This window comes from Spermophilus citellus, assembly GCF_964194105.1.
Source record: "Spermophilus citellus genome assembly, chromosome: 15".
In the NCBI taxonomy this organism is placed as follows: Eukaryota; Metazoa; Chordata; class Mammalia; order Rodentia; family Sciuridae; genus Spermophilus; species Spermophilus citellus.
The window spans coordinates 75,535,087-75,551,912 of record NC_138195.1 but is presented as its reverse complement, the minus strand read 5'-3'; the positions used below and the strand labels follow the sequence as shown (position 1 = coordinate 75,551,912).

The following is a 16,826-nucleotide window of genomic DNA, read 5'->3' as shown; positions in this document are numbered from 1 at the left end:
ATTTTCCTAGAGAAGGCAGCTGATCTTGACTGCACATATCCCGGAACTTCTGTGAGTGATTGTGCTGTATTCCACCAACAGGGAGTTTAGCCCTTCCATCCCTGGCTTTATTAATGCACCTTTAGCACTTCAAATCCTAGAGCATCCTGAAGAAACTTTATCATCAGGTTAAAATCTAATAAGAATAGCATCATTTTGTGCTATACCATATTCATCTTTGGATGAATCCAATCACAAGAAGGCCTGCCATTCAACAGTCTGAACCAGAGGGCCTCAACCCTGAGTACAGCCCCATGTCAATGGGGGACCTTCTAGATCTGCAGCTAGACTGAGCATCCTCCCCAGAAAACATGAAACATGGTTCTTGGGAGTAGTTGGGCATCAACATTCAAAAAAAATCTATAAGAGATGCTGTTGTTAAATGCTCGGAATAACTGATTATGACACCAATAAACTATTTGAGTTAGTTTTCAGAGAGATGCATGTAACTTCATGAGGCGGCTTTTCTTTTCAGTCTGCCATCATCTACCCCAAATTACCTGCTCATTAGCTTCCCAGCATACATGGACCCCTTTCGTTCCATCCTCCACATGGTAGCTGGAGAGATCATATATCACCATGCATCTTACCCCAAACTCCTGCTTGGCACACTTTCATGGCTGTCCATTGCTCTTAGAAGAAAGGTCAAATTCAGAAACTGGACCCTCAAGTCCCAAAAGGCCTCTGTCTCCTCCCCAGCCTCATTTTACAAGACATTCTTGTCGTCTCTTTCTTTAGTCTCCTTTACCTGTTTCCACTGTACCATCTCCCCTTGCCACAGAGCCTTCCACATCAGTTTCTCTCTTTCTCACCACCTCCCCCACCTCCCACACTCTCACTCAGTTTTTCATTTGGTTAATTTATTTTCTTCCTTCAGGTTTTCTCAGCTCAGTTATCATTTTCTCTGGGAAGACTTCCTTGAAGTTCCCAGTCCATGAGCCTCCCAGCTCTCCTTACTGTATGAGCTCACCATGCCCCGGGACACTCCTCCATGCCTTTTTGTTACTGGTGTGATTATTTAAAATGCATTTATCTCACTAATGATGTGGAAGCTCGTGAAATCCCAGGACATGTTTGTATTGTGAATTTGGCTAATATTTACCTCCTTGCAAAATGTGTGTGTGTTTAGGTGATATATATGTATATTAAGGTTAGATATATGTCTATCTAGATATATGTACATACATCTAGATAGGTAAATGGATCTTCTAAAAACCTGATTCTGCTGTGGTCTTGGATGGTATATTTAAAACATTTTCCATTAGAGATGCTTATTGCTGCATTCATGTAAACATTGAGTAGCTCCCTTCTTTCACCAACTGTATGTACAGAGAACTTTATCATAAATCGAGATGTCAGAATGTTATCAAGCCAAAGGACCACATGAAATCCAGACAGATAGAACGTGGAGGGGTTTTATGTAACTGACAAGGCCAACTAAAGGAAAACAATGAATACCAAACAGGAAATTCACAGCAATGTAGACTGAAATGATGTTGGCTGACATTTTACTCTTTCCGGTTCTGTGGGTGGCTTCTCTCTCCTTCACTATCTCTTTGTCTCTCTCTCAGGGGAGAATGAAGCAGAGTTGGCTATAGGTGGGAATCTCCCCTCCGTCCTCTTGTAAGCGATGGCCTCTGTCTGATGCCTTCTTTGTCCCCACAAAGCTTATCTCTCTCCCTCTCCCACTCCACTGCTTGTCACATGCCTTGGAGAACCCCATCTACTCTGATATTTACCCCAGAACCTGGTTTCAAAAAAGTGGTCCTCCCCCCCCCCGCCCCCCCCCCCCCCCCCGGCCCCCAGCACACACGTAGGGTTGGCTTCCCAATCACTCTGTCAAAAACCCAGAAGACCTGGAAATGGAAACTCACCAGAAACAGAAAGATGGATTCATCAGTCCACTCTGGTTGCCCAAGTGAAGGACAAGTTAGCAAGAAGAGTTGACATTTATATTTATTAACGAAGGGAATTCAAGTAATTCCACAATGCCTGAGCTTGTGGATGTTTGCTTTATAGTTTTGAGTCGGGTTTCTTTTTCCACCCCAGGGGAGGACTTTGGCCTGTGTGTTTCCTGAGAGCTGTACTAGGTTCTCAATGAGCATTAGCTGCTGTGTGCCCCTTGACAGTGCTCGGCTAGGCATAGATCAGAGGAGTAGGTCACACAGATTCATAGGATTTGAACTGCTTTTCCTTTGGCTGTGAAATAATCCTTTAACCATCAGCTTTTAAATTTGGCCTTTTCAAAAAATATGATACCATATAAACCTTACTTAATCAAAAAGACATTTCTAGTTTAAAGGTATTTTTTTTCTTTTTCTTTTTATCTGAAAATGGGAAAGACTATCAAAAAGAATGAAACATAGTTTGATAAAGATGGACTGTGTGAAAGAAGTTTTTAGTTTTTGTTGTTTTGCCAATTTGGTCTAAGCAACTTTGCTTCTTGAGAAACTAAAGAGGTCTGAGGTGTTGGAATAGAGACTTTATCTTCTGTCTGCTCATGGGAAATTTGCATTCATATAATCCCACTCCAGCTTTGCAGAAGTATTGTAAGTCTTTTACAGCTGTGTTGTTTTTATAGTCATTTATTTTTGTGTAACATTTTATGGATTACTAAATATCTACATATTTTTAAGAATCTTTTGAGTTAAGATGGTATGGTAGTATTGTGTCCATTTCATAGATTTGGTAACTGAGACCAAAGCAGGCTGAATGGTAGACCCCATGTATGAAGTCATCTAGCTTATTAATAACACAGTGGGATTCAAGCCTCAGGGGCTTCAATGCTTTACTCACAGTGGTATGTTGAAATGGATGAACCAAAATCCAGAGAACCAGGTCAGAATCCTGGTCTACCAGTTACTAGCTGTGTTAACCTGAGTGAATGATGAAACCTTTGTAGACTTCAGATTCTTCATCTGTCAAGGCATTTGAACTGTCCCTGTTCTTTTATTCAGACTCAGATTCTGTGAAGACTAAAATGAGACCATTTTCTTAATATAAAATACTAAATTTTAAGAGAATTCAGTGTCCTATCTGATGTCAGGCTAGGTGTCCTCTACCCTTCCTCCAACATGGTTAGGGAACCAGAAACAAAGTGGGTGATTCAGGAGACGCAGAAGGTACCTGGTGACCACAACAGGTAGGCTGAATTTTTGAAGCCACCTGGGTGCAACTTTATTGATGTGGATGATAAGACTGTTAACAAAGCCTTCTTGAGTAATTGAATATCAAATTGAACCTTATAATCAAACACTGTTAATCTCCAAAGCCTTGAAATTTCTGGTAGTTGGTGCCCTTCACGTTTGGAGAGTATCCATCTTAGCAAATTCCTGTCTGCCAGGGAGTGTCAGAGGGATTCTATCAAAACAGACAGATGTTCCCAGCTGTTGGAGGAGTCAAGACCAAAACAAGCCCTAGGCCCCTAGAAAGTGCAGCCAAGCTCTGACTCCCTTCCTGCTGACTGACTCTGGGCTCTTTTGCAGGGTGATGTCCAGCGGACACTCATCCAAGTGGACTTTGGTGATGGCATTGCAGTGTCTTACGTCAATCTCAGCTCCATGGAAGATGGGATCAAACACGTCTATCAGAATGTGGGCATTTTCCGAGTGACCGTGCAGGTGGACAACAGTCTGGGGTCTGACAGCGCCGTCCTGTACTTACATGTAACTTGTATGTTATTACTGTTGTTGGCTTATGACATAGCTTAAATTCGTGTCCTTTTAAAATGTGATCCCGCATTTCTTATCCAGAAGAAACACAGGAGTTACATTTTAGCAGAGGGGGGAAAGGAAATGAGTCAGAGGGCAAAGTAGAGATAAAGTAAGAAGAAAATCCATGAGGGGAATCTGAGCCATCTTGGAATCTGAATTGCTTGAAATTGTCACTGCAGTGAGATTATTTCTTCCAGGTACCCCAGAGATATAGCACCTGCGTGTGGGCCTGAACCTGGGCAATTTTCAGAACGTCTCAGTTGAAACATGACATGAGTGGCCCCCCACCACCAGCTCTTTGGTTACAAATGGTCAGAAACAAAGAAATGCACAGTTTAATCAAACTAGCACAGGCAAAGGAATTGCTCCCCTACCCACTTATTTCTGTTTTCCAAGTTATGTCTTGTTAAAAATCATCCTTTTAACATTTCACTCCTTTTTTCTTTCTTTTTAATGTGATTTCTGGGCCACTGTCTAAGGATGGTTTGGTATTCCAGAGAAGGTGATATGGAGGGAAACAGTGTTATGAGTGTTAAGAAAACTACCCTGGGAAAGAGTTCCAAGACATGCTGTAGCTTTTCCCCATTGAGGAATCAGAAGGCCTGGCTGGATGTAATGAGATAACAACTAAACTATGTTGGGTATATTGTGTGTCATAAATATCGTATGCATGAAGTTGTCCCTCACAGTCCTCAGACTCATTTTGGTTCTTAGAAAAATAGTTTACATTAAAGTAATTTCTTTATATTAAGGCTTAGTTCAAATTTCAAGTCCCCAGAGAAAGAGTATTAAGGCCTGACAATACTCTATACCTCTCCCCTGCACCTTGCCCAGGGAGCAAAATCGAGTATTGAAAGTAACATCTAGGTCTCTGACTTTATTTATTTATTTTTTTTAAAGAGAGAGTGAGAGAGGAGAGAGAGAGAGAGAGAGAATTTTTTAATATTTATTTTTTAGTTCTCGGCGGACACAACATCTTTGTTGGTATGTGGTGCTGAGGATCGAACCCGGGCCGCACGCATGCCAGGCAAGCGCGCTACCGCTTGAGCCACATCCCCAGCCCTAGGTCTCTGACTTTAAATAATAAGAATAATATAAAAACTGTGTGAAAGGACAGGACTATTTAGGGATGCCCAAGAGACAGTGTGGTTGCTGAAGACTCCAAATATATTACTTCTTCTCCATCTTTGCCTATTGTATACTCATGGCTGAGGTTCTCTGAGGAAGCACACACTCGCTTATTTGGGTCTAAACAGAGTTAGGCAGGGTTCCCACTTTGCTGTCTCCCCCACTTTGGCTACACTTTATTAAGCTCTTCCTCTGTATGCCAGGTAGGCTTTGCACTAACAGCTCTTTATGTGTATTACCACACTTCTCAAAACAATCCTATGAAGTAGAAGCAGTGAGAAACTCTGCTTTGCAAAGGACCACAGAGCTAAAAGTGAATTGTTTGAGGTAGCTGATGTACTACCTAACAGAGCCAGGCCCCAGACTCAGGCCTTCCAGTCTCAGGAATTCCAGTTCTTGATCACTAAAGTTGGGGTCAGTGTGAAGGGTGGCTTGGGGCTGCAGGAACTAACTCCATCAGCAGGGATTCTCTCCCTGCCTACCTTGGCAGACATCCTGAAGAAATATGAGTGTTTAGGTTAGAACTAGCTTCCTTGCTACACAACTATGCAGGTTTAAGATGCATTGCACAGGTTCCCCTCCATCTCATATAGCCCAAGACACAATACCCCCTGTCCATCAGTGTTGAGGGCAATAAAAGGGATGATCATGAGAATAATCTAAAAATCTCTGAAGGTACACCACAAACGTTAATTATTGGTAACCAAAAAATGACTTGCATCACAAATGTCAGTCCATTTGCTGAGAATGGTGGCCTTTCTAGTAGCTTATCATTTCCTACAACTTGTTCTGTGAGGGGGGATTTCTACCAGACAGCTACCCTCCTTGGGAAATGGAGCTGCAGTCCACTTCTCATGTATTCATTATGCATTCACCTCACTCCAGGCATGTACAACTCTGGACCTAGAATTCAGGAGTGGCTCTGATCTCAGCTTCTCAGGGCCTCCCATTGAGTCCTCCCTGGCTCAACCTCCCTGTCCCTCTGTGCACTTTTTCTCATTTTTATACATGATCAGATCCCTTGAGGGATCCACTGCTTCCCCTAAGGACCCTCCCTGATTTCCTAAATCCAGGGAAGGAAAGCAATAGATAGTTGACCTCTGCTCAAGATTAAGGCCTGCCAAAGCCCAAGACTTCTAAAAGAAATGAGTTTCTTTGTTCCTCTGCATTTTTTTTCATTCCATCAACCTGGTTGATCAGGTAAAATAGCAGGAGATGATTTGTGATTGAATGTTTGTGTTCTGACTTTAATCTCTCAGACTCCTCTTGGGTGAAGTTGTTGGGTAAGCCCACCTCCTGAGCCTGGCCTTGGGGACGAGAATTCACTCTTATATACAGATTGTGTTAAAGCAGGATTACATTTAAAGCTGTTTGTAGCTCATATTAACCTAATACCCACACCTCAGCAGGGTCCACAGGTTCTGACATGTTAGCTCAGCACCTCTTCTAAAGGCTCTGGGGTGCTTTACTATGCCCTTAAACTCATTTTGTCTGTTTTCACATCTGTACCATAATAAATGACTTAGGCCCTTCCTTTCAGGTAGAGGAAAAAAAGATTGGAGAAGCTCTCTGATTTTGGCACTGTTTTACAATAAAAGGAAGTCACAATAAGAGTAGCCCTGAGTCACACTCCCAAACTTCTAATGCCTGGGAGGTGTAGTAAGTGATTTTTAGTGCCTAAGTGCAGGTGGGGGACAGAGTTGGCTTTGTGAGAGAAAAGTTTTTAAAAGTACTAGACAGAGTTTGACGTGTTGTTTAAGTCCAAATGCTGGTCATATTACTCTGTCTCACTGAACCTAGATTTTCTTCTCTATCAAATGGAAGCACATCTTGTTCTCAAAAGATCTATCAAGCAGTACCCTGTCAACTAACAACATTTGGTTTTCCATTATCTTAAAGTAGCATGTGCATTTGGACTTTGTGGATTCTGAGCTACAGAATTAGCCACAAAGCTTGCTAACCTCCTCTCTGCCTCTGTCCCACTGACTCCCCCATTGGTCAACTCCAGAAAACCCATTTCTTGTCTTACATACACATTCTCTCCACTCTCCAGTGCAGAAAGGTGATTTTATTCCAAATCAGAGGTTTTTCAATATGGGTTTGCAAAGGTCATCAGAAACAAATGGAGTCCATGTTCCTGCTTTAATGCGTGCAGGAATGGGCCAGCCGCTCTCAAAGAGTGCCTGGGTAATTTGTTGAAGGCTGACAGTTGGAAATTCCTTGGGGATAGTATTCACTGTGCTCTGCTGTTTTGCAAACTAATGAGACACGTGCGGCAGCCAGCATTGCCTTCAGCTGGATGGGGCAGAGAATTTAGAGGGCATGCAGATTTTTGCTCAGAAAGCTGCCCTATCACAACCATCTTGCAAGAAAAAAAAAATTGAAGACTCTGCAAACTTGCAGGATGGGAGGTGAAAGAAGATGAGGTAGATGTTCTAGTTCTTCCTCAAACCATTTCCTTAACTGCTCCCTTACATAGGTGCAATTTGCAGATATCTCTCTGGCCCCACCTTAGGGTAAAGTTATCCATATGGCTTGAAAAAACATGTGGCTTTGCAACTATTCATGCCATCATTATATTGACTGGCAAATCAGAACAGGGTTTTTTTTGTTTTGGGTTTTTTTTTTTTTTTTTAAGTGTGGTTGAATGAGCCACCTGCTCAGAATTACATAGTAATTTTCTTTTTCTGGGTTCTATCCCTAACCTACTAAATTAAGATAATAGGAAATGTAGTATCATAGTGTGCTTTGAACACATTAGTATGCTTCTTATATATGCTGAAGTTTGAGAAAGTCTGATTTAGGAATATCTTCCTTATAGTTCAAATCCCCTTTACTTCCTCTAGTGTCTTTTTAAAAATAATTTCAGATAAATAAGAATATGACATATTTGCAATATTTAATTAAATATTCAGAAGTCTTCAGGACATAAATGCTAGAGGGAGATCACAGCAGTCAGTGTGCGTGTACACACACACACACACACACACACACACACACACAATGTTCAGTCTCACAGACATCAGCTGTTTCCTGCAGCATGGGAAGGCAATACAAGAAAAGGATAGGGAAACCCAATTCACCCAAGTAATTCCTAATTCTCTCAACCATCTTGCCAGGAATATTCATATGGAGTGATGCAGCGCCACCTGCTGTCCCTTTTGTGCATCGCAAGCACCTATATGCTAGAGCAGCATCTACCAATTTGTTTAGCTCTTTGAGCGGAACCATCAACTGGGGACTTCCATGGGGTGGAATTTTACTCTGTGGCTCCTTTAGGGAAGACTTCACCCTCTGTGCAGAACAGAGATGCTTAATGGTTAGGGTTCTGGACAGCAAAACCCAGGTATTTTATACCCATGAAAAGTAGGTAAAGGCAAGAGGCCAGGCAAATCTGAAAAATGTCACACTTTTATGGAGGTATAATGTATATACATGCAAGTATAAACTTATACAAGCCCATATATATGTACTTCAGAGCCTACAAGGCCAATGTGCTGTGTGTCCTTGAACCCTGATGGACCTGCTCGGCTACACGTTTCCCTCCATCTTTCCACTTAGCTGTTCTTGCATCCTTGCTGGTCGGCTGACATGGAAAGCACATCTTCTCCTCAAGGTCTTTATACTGGAGCATCACAAACAGACACTTGATATAATCTTTAACTCTATCCAGGCCACTGTTCAAACGTCATTTCTTCTGAGAAGGCTTCTTTAATCACTCCATCAAAATTAGCCCTGCTTTATGTTTTCAATAACTTTTTTCCCTTAAAATTACCTAAGCTTATTAAGTGCTAAATATCTCTGGGACCTAAGATAATACTCAATACCTAAAAGTACTGTTTAGTTAGTTTTTTCATCACTGTGACCAAAGGACCTGGAAAGTTCAGTGTTGAGGAGAGGAAGTTTATTTGGGGCTCATAGTTTCAGAGGTCTCAGTCCATAGACAGCTGACTCTATAGCTCTGGCCCAAGATGAGGCAGAACATCATGACAGAGGAAAGTAGTTCAGGATCTGGCAACAAGGATGCAGAGAGATCTTGACTCCTCAGGGACAAAATATAAACCCTAATGGCTCACCCCAGTGACCTACCTCCTCCAAGCATACCCTACCTGCTCAGAGTTACTGTCCAGTTAATCCATATCAGTGGATTAATTCACTGATCAGATTGCATCTCCCAATTCTACCATTCTGCATCTGGACAATCCTTGCTTTGTCCCAGACATCAGCTTTGGGGGATGCCCCGTATCTAAACCATGTAAACTGCTTAAGAACTATCGATTGAATGAGTGACCATGACTCACTCACAAGGTGTCTTATTTGTCATTGACACAATGACAGGGAGAGCATCACAGAGGAGGTGATGCTGGAACCGAAACCTGAAGGCTGACAGGGCCGTGAGAAAGGTGTATAAACACAGGCCCTGCAGAGGGCAAAGGTGTGCCCACCGGGGGAAAAGTGTGAGTGGCAATGGCAAGATCTGCCCAATCAATGATGGCAAGAACAAAGGGCATGTTCCAAAGCCTGGAACGCACTGGCACAGAGCCTTTCCTGTGTGCCTCTTTCCTGGGCGGGCCTAACTCAGCCCCAAATATAGTGTGTTCCATGCTTACCAGGCAGATTCCTACTCACATGCTCACACACACAGGCACACCTACACACACCTTTGAAATGCAAAAATAATAAAGAAAAATTACTTGTGGAATGATTTGGGGATTTGCCTACTTCTCACCCCAACATGATTCTCGGGAGGTCCACATGATTCATTTATCACCAAGGCTATAATCTCTTGGAAAGACCTTGCATCTCCCTGTGAAATCTTGTCTGTTCATTTAAGGACTTCATAAACTACTTGTAAATTTTTTTAACTTTCACCATCTGTAACTCAGGTTATAGACCTGGAAGTAAGATCTGTAAATACAAAATGACAAAATGACATTGTTTGCAATATATTTCTGTTCTCCAAAGTGGTGAGAGCACTGGGCACTTCCCTTGGGGAAGGTGGCTGTGATGTTTGAGAGGCTTCTGAGTAAATACGTGTTCTCTCAGAGCAGGGAAGGCAGAGCAGCGGAAGCTCTTCCCTCTCCATGGCCCCTCTTTGTCTTGTGTTTTAGGTCCCTTGGAGCATGTGCACCTATCTCTTCCCTTTGTCACCACAAAGAACAAGGAGGTCAATGCAACTGCGGTGCTGTGGCCCAGCCAAGTGGGCACCCTCACTTATGTGTGGTGGTATGGAAACAACACGGAGGTGAGTCTGCCTTCCGTACAGGGCTAGTGACTGAGGCTCAGCTTTTACTGGCTAAAGCCAAATGGAAGGGAATATGGCTTATGAATGCAAGAGTTCAGGGGGAGCCCTAGCTTCAGGGCCAGCAGGCGGTCTGTGTTAAGTATCTCATTACAAAGAGGCAACCCATATCCAGGAAAAGCAACCCATATCCATTACAAACCCCTCCCCACTGCCGCAAAAATGCATGTATACACACACACACACACACACACACACACACACAAATGGCCTCGCATCCTAAATCAGACACGATCCTTTCTTTAGGTCAGCTTCATCTTTTATGTTTTCCGTAAATATTCCTGGTATTCAAAAGTCAGAAATAATTTTAAAACCAGTAGAGACCTTAACCTTTATTTACTCTTAGTCCTTCCTTTTGCAGATGAGAAGAGTGAGGCTGCTACAGCAGAAGTAGCTTCCTCCAATCTCTTCTAGGTGCTTCTTAGAGAGGCAAAATCCCAGACCTTCTGCTCCCTTTATTCATTTTTATTTCCTGCCCTCCAGGCTGCATGGTCTTTGTCAGTTTTGAACTCATTCCATTCTCAGAAGATTAAATACTTCCAAATGTCAGTAAGGTAGTGGGATTAAGGCCCAAAGCATCCCTTCCCCAAAGGGCACTCAGATGAACCTCCCTGGACAGGGACGCTCTATCATCTTCCAAGAGTTACATTCACTCTGTGGCTTTGCTCTTCCAATGCTGTACACCTCATTTTAGTAAAAACGTGATTTTCTTTGAGAACTGAATTTTGGCTTTAACTGGAGACGTAGCTTGCACATGCAGGGAGGCGAGCTCTCTTGCACCTAGACCTGCTGCAAGCCTGATAGAGAAAGAAGCTCTCGCCCCCACTGCTGACACAACAGAGTACAAAAGAAGCTCCTTGATTTCTTCTGAAGCCATGCATGCAAATGTAGCCCATTGGGCCCACTGTCCACAGTGGGAAAGGAGAAATCAATGCTATTTGCCCAAAAGCTGGTATAGACTGTGAAAGCACTGAACAACTTTCTTCTCTGCCTCCTATTGTTTTTTTTTCCTTAATTTTAATATAAAACAAAATTCTCAACCTACCCTATTAAAAATAATTCTTATGCTGGACTTTAGTCTGCCCTCCACCATACAGGGAATTAAATGAATTTTGATTTTAGAGCTAATTAAGAAAAGATGGGAAAGAAATATTTGTGAGGAGTGAGTCATGGGAGGTCAGCAGATTAATAATTTTTTCTTCTAGAAACTTGGCATCTGCTTATGTTACAGGTAGCACTTCTCCAATACTTTTTTTTTTCTTTTTTGAGTCCTGAAACCACAATCCCATAACTACTTATTTTCACGGAAGCTACTTCCAGGAAACTGTTGATGGCGCTTCTCACAGGAAGCCGCCACACCTCCCAACCCTATCTATTGTCCAGTTTAAGTGTCCATGGTTGCTGTGTTCCATTGGAATTTCATATTAATAGTAGACCCTAGAGGTGAATGTTTGGCAACATATAGATTTTCTGTGGCTGCTATTAAGTTTGGATTAATAAGAGATCCCCTTTCTTGTTTGATTTGAAAGTGTCCTTGGATTAAAACACGTGCTTCATCAAAATAGATTGTGAAAAAAGAGAGACATGTATCCCATCAACAAGAAAGACCTGTTGATTTTCCAGTCCAGAGTCAGGATGATACCAGGAGAGAGGTGTCCAATCCCCCCAAAATGGGAGAATCACCTGGGGCCCTTGTTGCAATAGACAGCCTCCCCTCTGGCCTGCATTTCAGGTGATGGGGATGCATACATAGAAAGTTCCATGCTAGTGTACCAGGAAGAGCCCCTGCAGAGTTATCGACCACCTGGTTCACTGCTATTTCAACTTTAACTAAGCAGCTTTCTGCTTGCTCTGTTTCCCATTTATTATAGCCCTTGATCACGTTGGAGGGAAGCATATCATTCAAATTTACTTCAGAAGGAATGAACACCATCACAGTGCAGGTCTCCGCCGGAAATGCCATCCTGCAGGACACAAAGACCATCGCAGTGTACGGTGAGTGCCTGTCTTTGCTGATCTGTCCCTGCCCCCATGCTCAGGTGAATGTCTGGTACCATAGCACTGGGAGTCCTTCTGGCTTAGACTTTCACCTGGACAACTGAGAAAGAGCTGAGATGATTCTGGTTTCCTCCTTTAGGGAAATTTGATTCACCAACAAAACTGTGGCCACAGGACCCAGAAGGAGTTTGTTCTGTGTTTTTTTCTTTTTTTTTTTCTTTCTTTTTTTAAGAGAGAGAGAGAGAGAGGAGAGAGAGAGAGAGAGTTTATTTTTCAGTTTTCGGTGGACACAACATCTTTATTTTATTTTTATATGGTGCTGAGGACAGAACCCAGTGCCCTGTGCATGCCAGGCGAGCACGTTACTGCTTGAGCCACATCTCCAGCCCTGTTCTGTGTTCTTGAAGTTGGCCTGAAGCACTTAGACTGTTGGCTCACTCACCTCAAGTGGAGCAGGCTGGGTTTCATTATGAGTAAAGCCGGTTCATTGAGATGCTGGTAGCATTTGAATAGCTAAAACCAGTTCTAAAAGAAAAGAGCTAATGCCGCGACATATTTTGAAAGTTCAACTTTAAGAGAAATCTTCCATTATCAAATTACTTTTAAAAATCTCTTTCAAAAGTCAGCATTTTAAAAAAATATATAAAAAAAACGAACAAACAAAAAACCCTCTGCTCGACTAAAAGCAAAGCAAAGGAAGGGTCATAATAAGTGGATGTCACTCGTAGCAGTAGACTGGCTATTGAACAATCTGATGTACGGAACAATTTTGTGATCAAGGTGGGAAATTGAATGTGGTCAAAGCATCAGATGGAATGAAAATGTGCTGAAATGGAAAAGTGTGATCATTGCTTGGAAATGGGATATAAAAACAATATATCCAGATTGATACCATTTTGGTAAGTTTTTTTTTTTTTTTTCTGCATAGAAAGCTGTTCAGGTGGATATGAACCAGGTGTTATCAGGAGAGGGTAAAAAGGCAAACATTTAATATTAATATGGAATGGGTACATATGCATCACAGAATAGTTGGAAAAGAGGATTTAAAATTAGGTGAGGAAAGTATGTGCTGTGCCGAAAGAGAGAACAAGAAAGAAAGAAAGGCCGAGAAAGGGCAGCAAGGACCCCAGTTCTGTAAATTAATTGATTCTGATGAGATAATTTGGGACTTCTTTCTGTGGAGAGTCAGGTTTTGTTTTTCGGTTATCATCTTGCCAGTTTGATGTTCAAAACCTGAAAATCATTTGTAGGCCACTTGAAGCATGTCTGAGGACTCAAGGGCCAAGGACACTATTCCATGCATGGCCGGCCGGGAATTAGATTTCATGATTTTTCTTCTCTCCCTTCCTCCTGAAGAGACTTGATGAGTCCAGATAGTAGCAGGAAGTAAACAAGGGCTGAGAGTTTCCTAACTAGGCCCCATCAGTGAGTATGGCCTCTCTGCCAGGTGGCCATAGAGTGGCTGTGTGCAGTGGGGAGAATTTTTGCTTCTCTTTCCTCCCCCACCTCTTTTCTTGGTCCCGGGAAATGCATTTAATCTTCTTTGCATCAAGCCTACTACCAGGCAGGTGATATTATTAGTCATTTTCTCCTGGGGGTAAATAACTTGCCCCACTTAGTAAGAGGTAGAGTTGGACTTCCAACCCAGACCACCTAGTCCCAGGGCCCATGGTCTGAAATCACCCTGATGGACTGACTTTGGTTTCTTTTCCATCAGATGCTCTTTTTCCTCTCTCTGCCCCTTCTGGATGTCACAGGCTGCACTAATGGCACTCAGCCATTAGCCTGACAGATGTCCTCTTGGTTAAGTGTATGGGTAGCCTCCTCGTTAGAATCTCAAAGAAAACCTTAAATCTGGAGGGGTTTTGGCCTTTTCTTATCAGGTGTCATTTTACAGATAGGAACTTGAGACCCAAATATGGATGATTACTGGTTTAAAGTCATTTCTGCTATTTAATGATCCAGCAATGGTCAAGGTGAAGGTAATAATAGCTAACATTGATGAAGCACTTACCACCAGTATCTGTTCTAAGCACTTGATGTATATGGTCTGTTTTATTGAATCCTTTGAACAGACAAGAAAAAAATCTGTAATTATCACTGTTTTACAGATAAGCAAACATGAGATAAGTGTAATGAATAAATAGCCTAAGAATTCTGAACCCAGAGGGCAAGTTTCTGTGTACCTTCTACCCCACTGCTGTTCTTCTTCCTCTTTCTGCAGTCTCCTTAAAGGAATCATCCAAGGGTGACTCACTTTACATAAAATGCATTCTCTCTCTCTCTCTCTTCATTGAAGATTTCAGCAGAGGAAGTGGTCTCCCCCTCCTTTAACCAAATTCCTGAGCCACCAACCATCCTTAACTCATCTTCAATCAAATGAGTTATCCAAGGTGTCCTACACATGATTTGGAATTTTTAATGACAAGTGTGACTTATTAAGGAAGAATCACACCAGACAGAATTAAACAGGCAGGATTGAACTCCACTGAAACAAAAGGCAGAAGATCCCAACATGCTGGGATTAGCTAATATGAAAGTACTGGAGAATATTGAGGAGTACATGGAGTTATCAGTGTGATTAGTCCTCTGCTTGAATGAATGACCCTTTGGGGGAAGTTAGTTTCCCATCCTCCCTCATAATCAAGGAGACAGGGAAACCTTTATTTCTTGATGATAATGAACCCTTTCCTGAGTTGTAGCAGATTAGAATCTTTAGCATCTCAGTGGGGTAGCGAAAGAAATTACAGCTGCAAGTTATTTAGAGTAAATGCTCAAGGAAAGGGAGGTCAGGGGCCTCCCGTTAGACACCTGTCTAAAGCTTAGTCAAAGGGAAGAGGATACCTTTATGGTCAGAGGAAGAAGGCATTACACAGAGAAGTGGATGGAGGGGCTGGAGATGCAGCCCAGTAGCAGATGCTTGGCCAGCATGCATAGCATACAGGAGGCCCTGGGTTCAATCCCCAGCACCACACATACACAATAAAACAAAATTTGGCTACCTGGAGTAACCCCCAATAGAATGAAAGAAAGAAAATCTAGTTTGCATTATTTCCATTAATTTGCTCCTGCATTATTTCCATTAATTTGCTCCAGGGTATGGGTTTGCCTTTAAATACAAAATGCAAATGCTCTTTCAGCACCTGCAAAAGAGCTATATTTCTGGTGTTTGCCTGAAGTCCTCCCACAGGCAGCCCCTGTTTATTGAATAAATTCAGCCACACCATCACCACTTCTCAGCCGTCATCATGGAGGCAGCTGTATCATCCATGTCCTTTCACTAAGGTGAATACTGTCCCATGTAGATAACTCTCTAGAGCTTGGTGAGAGGTGCAGAGAAAGTGAGAGTGACATAAATTTATACCATCAGAGCTGCAAAGTTACGACTCAGTGGGTGCATCCTCAGTGCCACGGTTTACCACGCTGCTAATTAACATGCATTTCATTATTCTCCATCAGAACTGAATCAGTGATATTCGCCTAGGTGACCAGTGACTCATAAAATAGTCAAGCTTTGAAAAATATGTCTTTGGAATCAGGTTACTGCCATAAATTCACATCTTATAACGTAAGCGTCTTCAAAGCATGTGTTTGATAACCCATCAGCATCATTAGGAAGTGCATGAGGGGGATTTTATGTTTCCTGAATTTATAATTGATACCAGTGACATCGCTTAGCCCCTACTGAAACCCAAGGACATGCTTAAAATAAAGACTGTGTACTGAAGAAGTAAACATAGAAATAACAGAGAGCCTTCGCTATAATTTAATCATTTATTTATTCAATAGACATTTACTAATTAAATGTCCCAGAGATAATAATTGAAAACCTACTATGTTCTAGCACTCTCTCACAGCCAGGAACATAGTCCTTGTTCTTAATCATTTTACATTCCAGTTAGGGATACATGTAGTGAAGACAAATTAAATAATATTAGGTATAAAGAAGACAAACAGGATCCAGAGATGGAGGGTACCTGGGGCTGGTGAACAGGAGGCTGCCTGAGGTCAGTTGGTCAGAAAGTCTGCTAGCAGACTGAATAATGAGAAGAGCTACATGCTGTGATGTGGAGAGGCAGAGGTGAGCTGGGGTAGGAGAGTAAGTCTACACCAGGGTGTGGGGAACAGGAAGGCTTGGTAAGAATCTAAACTTCACTGTGGAGTCACTCACAGGTTGTAGGGGAGAGCTTACCTGAGTGTGCCCTTTGGCAAACACTGTCCTGTGTTAAGGTATAGAAGCCATAAAAATGCACCCTAGAAACTTCCAACTCTGGGAAGCAAAACTGAAAAGCCCTGGATGCTGTGCTCCAGAATTCCTCGCTGTCGTGGGCCTGGCTGCTGCTTCTAGGGATGGGTCCCAGCTAGTGATGGGGGTTTCAGGGGTACCGAGGCTGGCCCATTCCTGGGACGCAGGGGACTCCTTTGCAGGTCAGCTTTGGTTCAACATCTCCCAGTACTTGCTGAGCCTTCTGCATGCTGCAGGGCAGTCACCAGCCCTCTTCCTCTCTTTCACAGCCCTGCATGCCTGTGAGCTGATGGCTCTCCATGCCTCCCCTGGGTCCCTCCTCATTTTCTCCCAAAGATGATTCTGTTCATAAAATCTTTGCTTGTTTAATCCCCAACCCATTTCCTGGAGGATGCAGATG

General features: G+C 42.5%; 1 protein-coding gene across 5 annotated transcripts in view; it reads left to right on the top strand.

Annotated features, from left to right (window-relative positions):
* SORCS1 (sortilin related VPS10 domain containing receptor 1) overlaps positions 1 to 16,826 on the top strand; it is a gene marked incomplete at its 3' end in the record, with an annotated part of 491,305 nt that overhangs the window by 439,165 nt on the left and 35,314 nt on the right. For all 5 annotated transcript variants that reach the window (XM_081268499.1, XM_081268498.1, XM_081268500.1 and 2 more), the window contains exons 19-21: positions 3,525 to 3,711; positions 9,992 to 10,125; positions 12,054 to 12,177. In XM_081268499.1, coding sequence (XP_081124625.1) covers positions 3,525 to 3,711; positions 9,992 to 10,125; positions 12,054 to 12,177 — 445 coding nt within the window. The remainder of the gene's footprint in view (positions 1 to 3,524; positions 3,712 to 9,991; positions 10,126 to 12,053; positions 12,178 to 16,826) is intronic.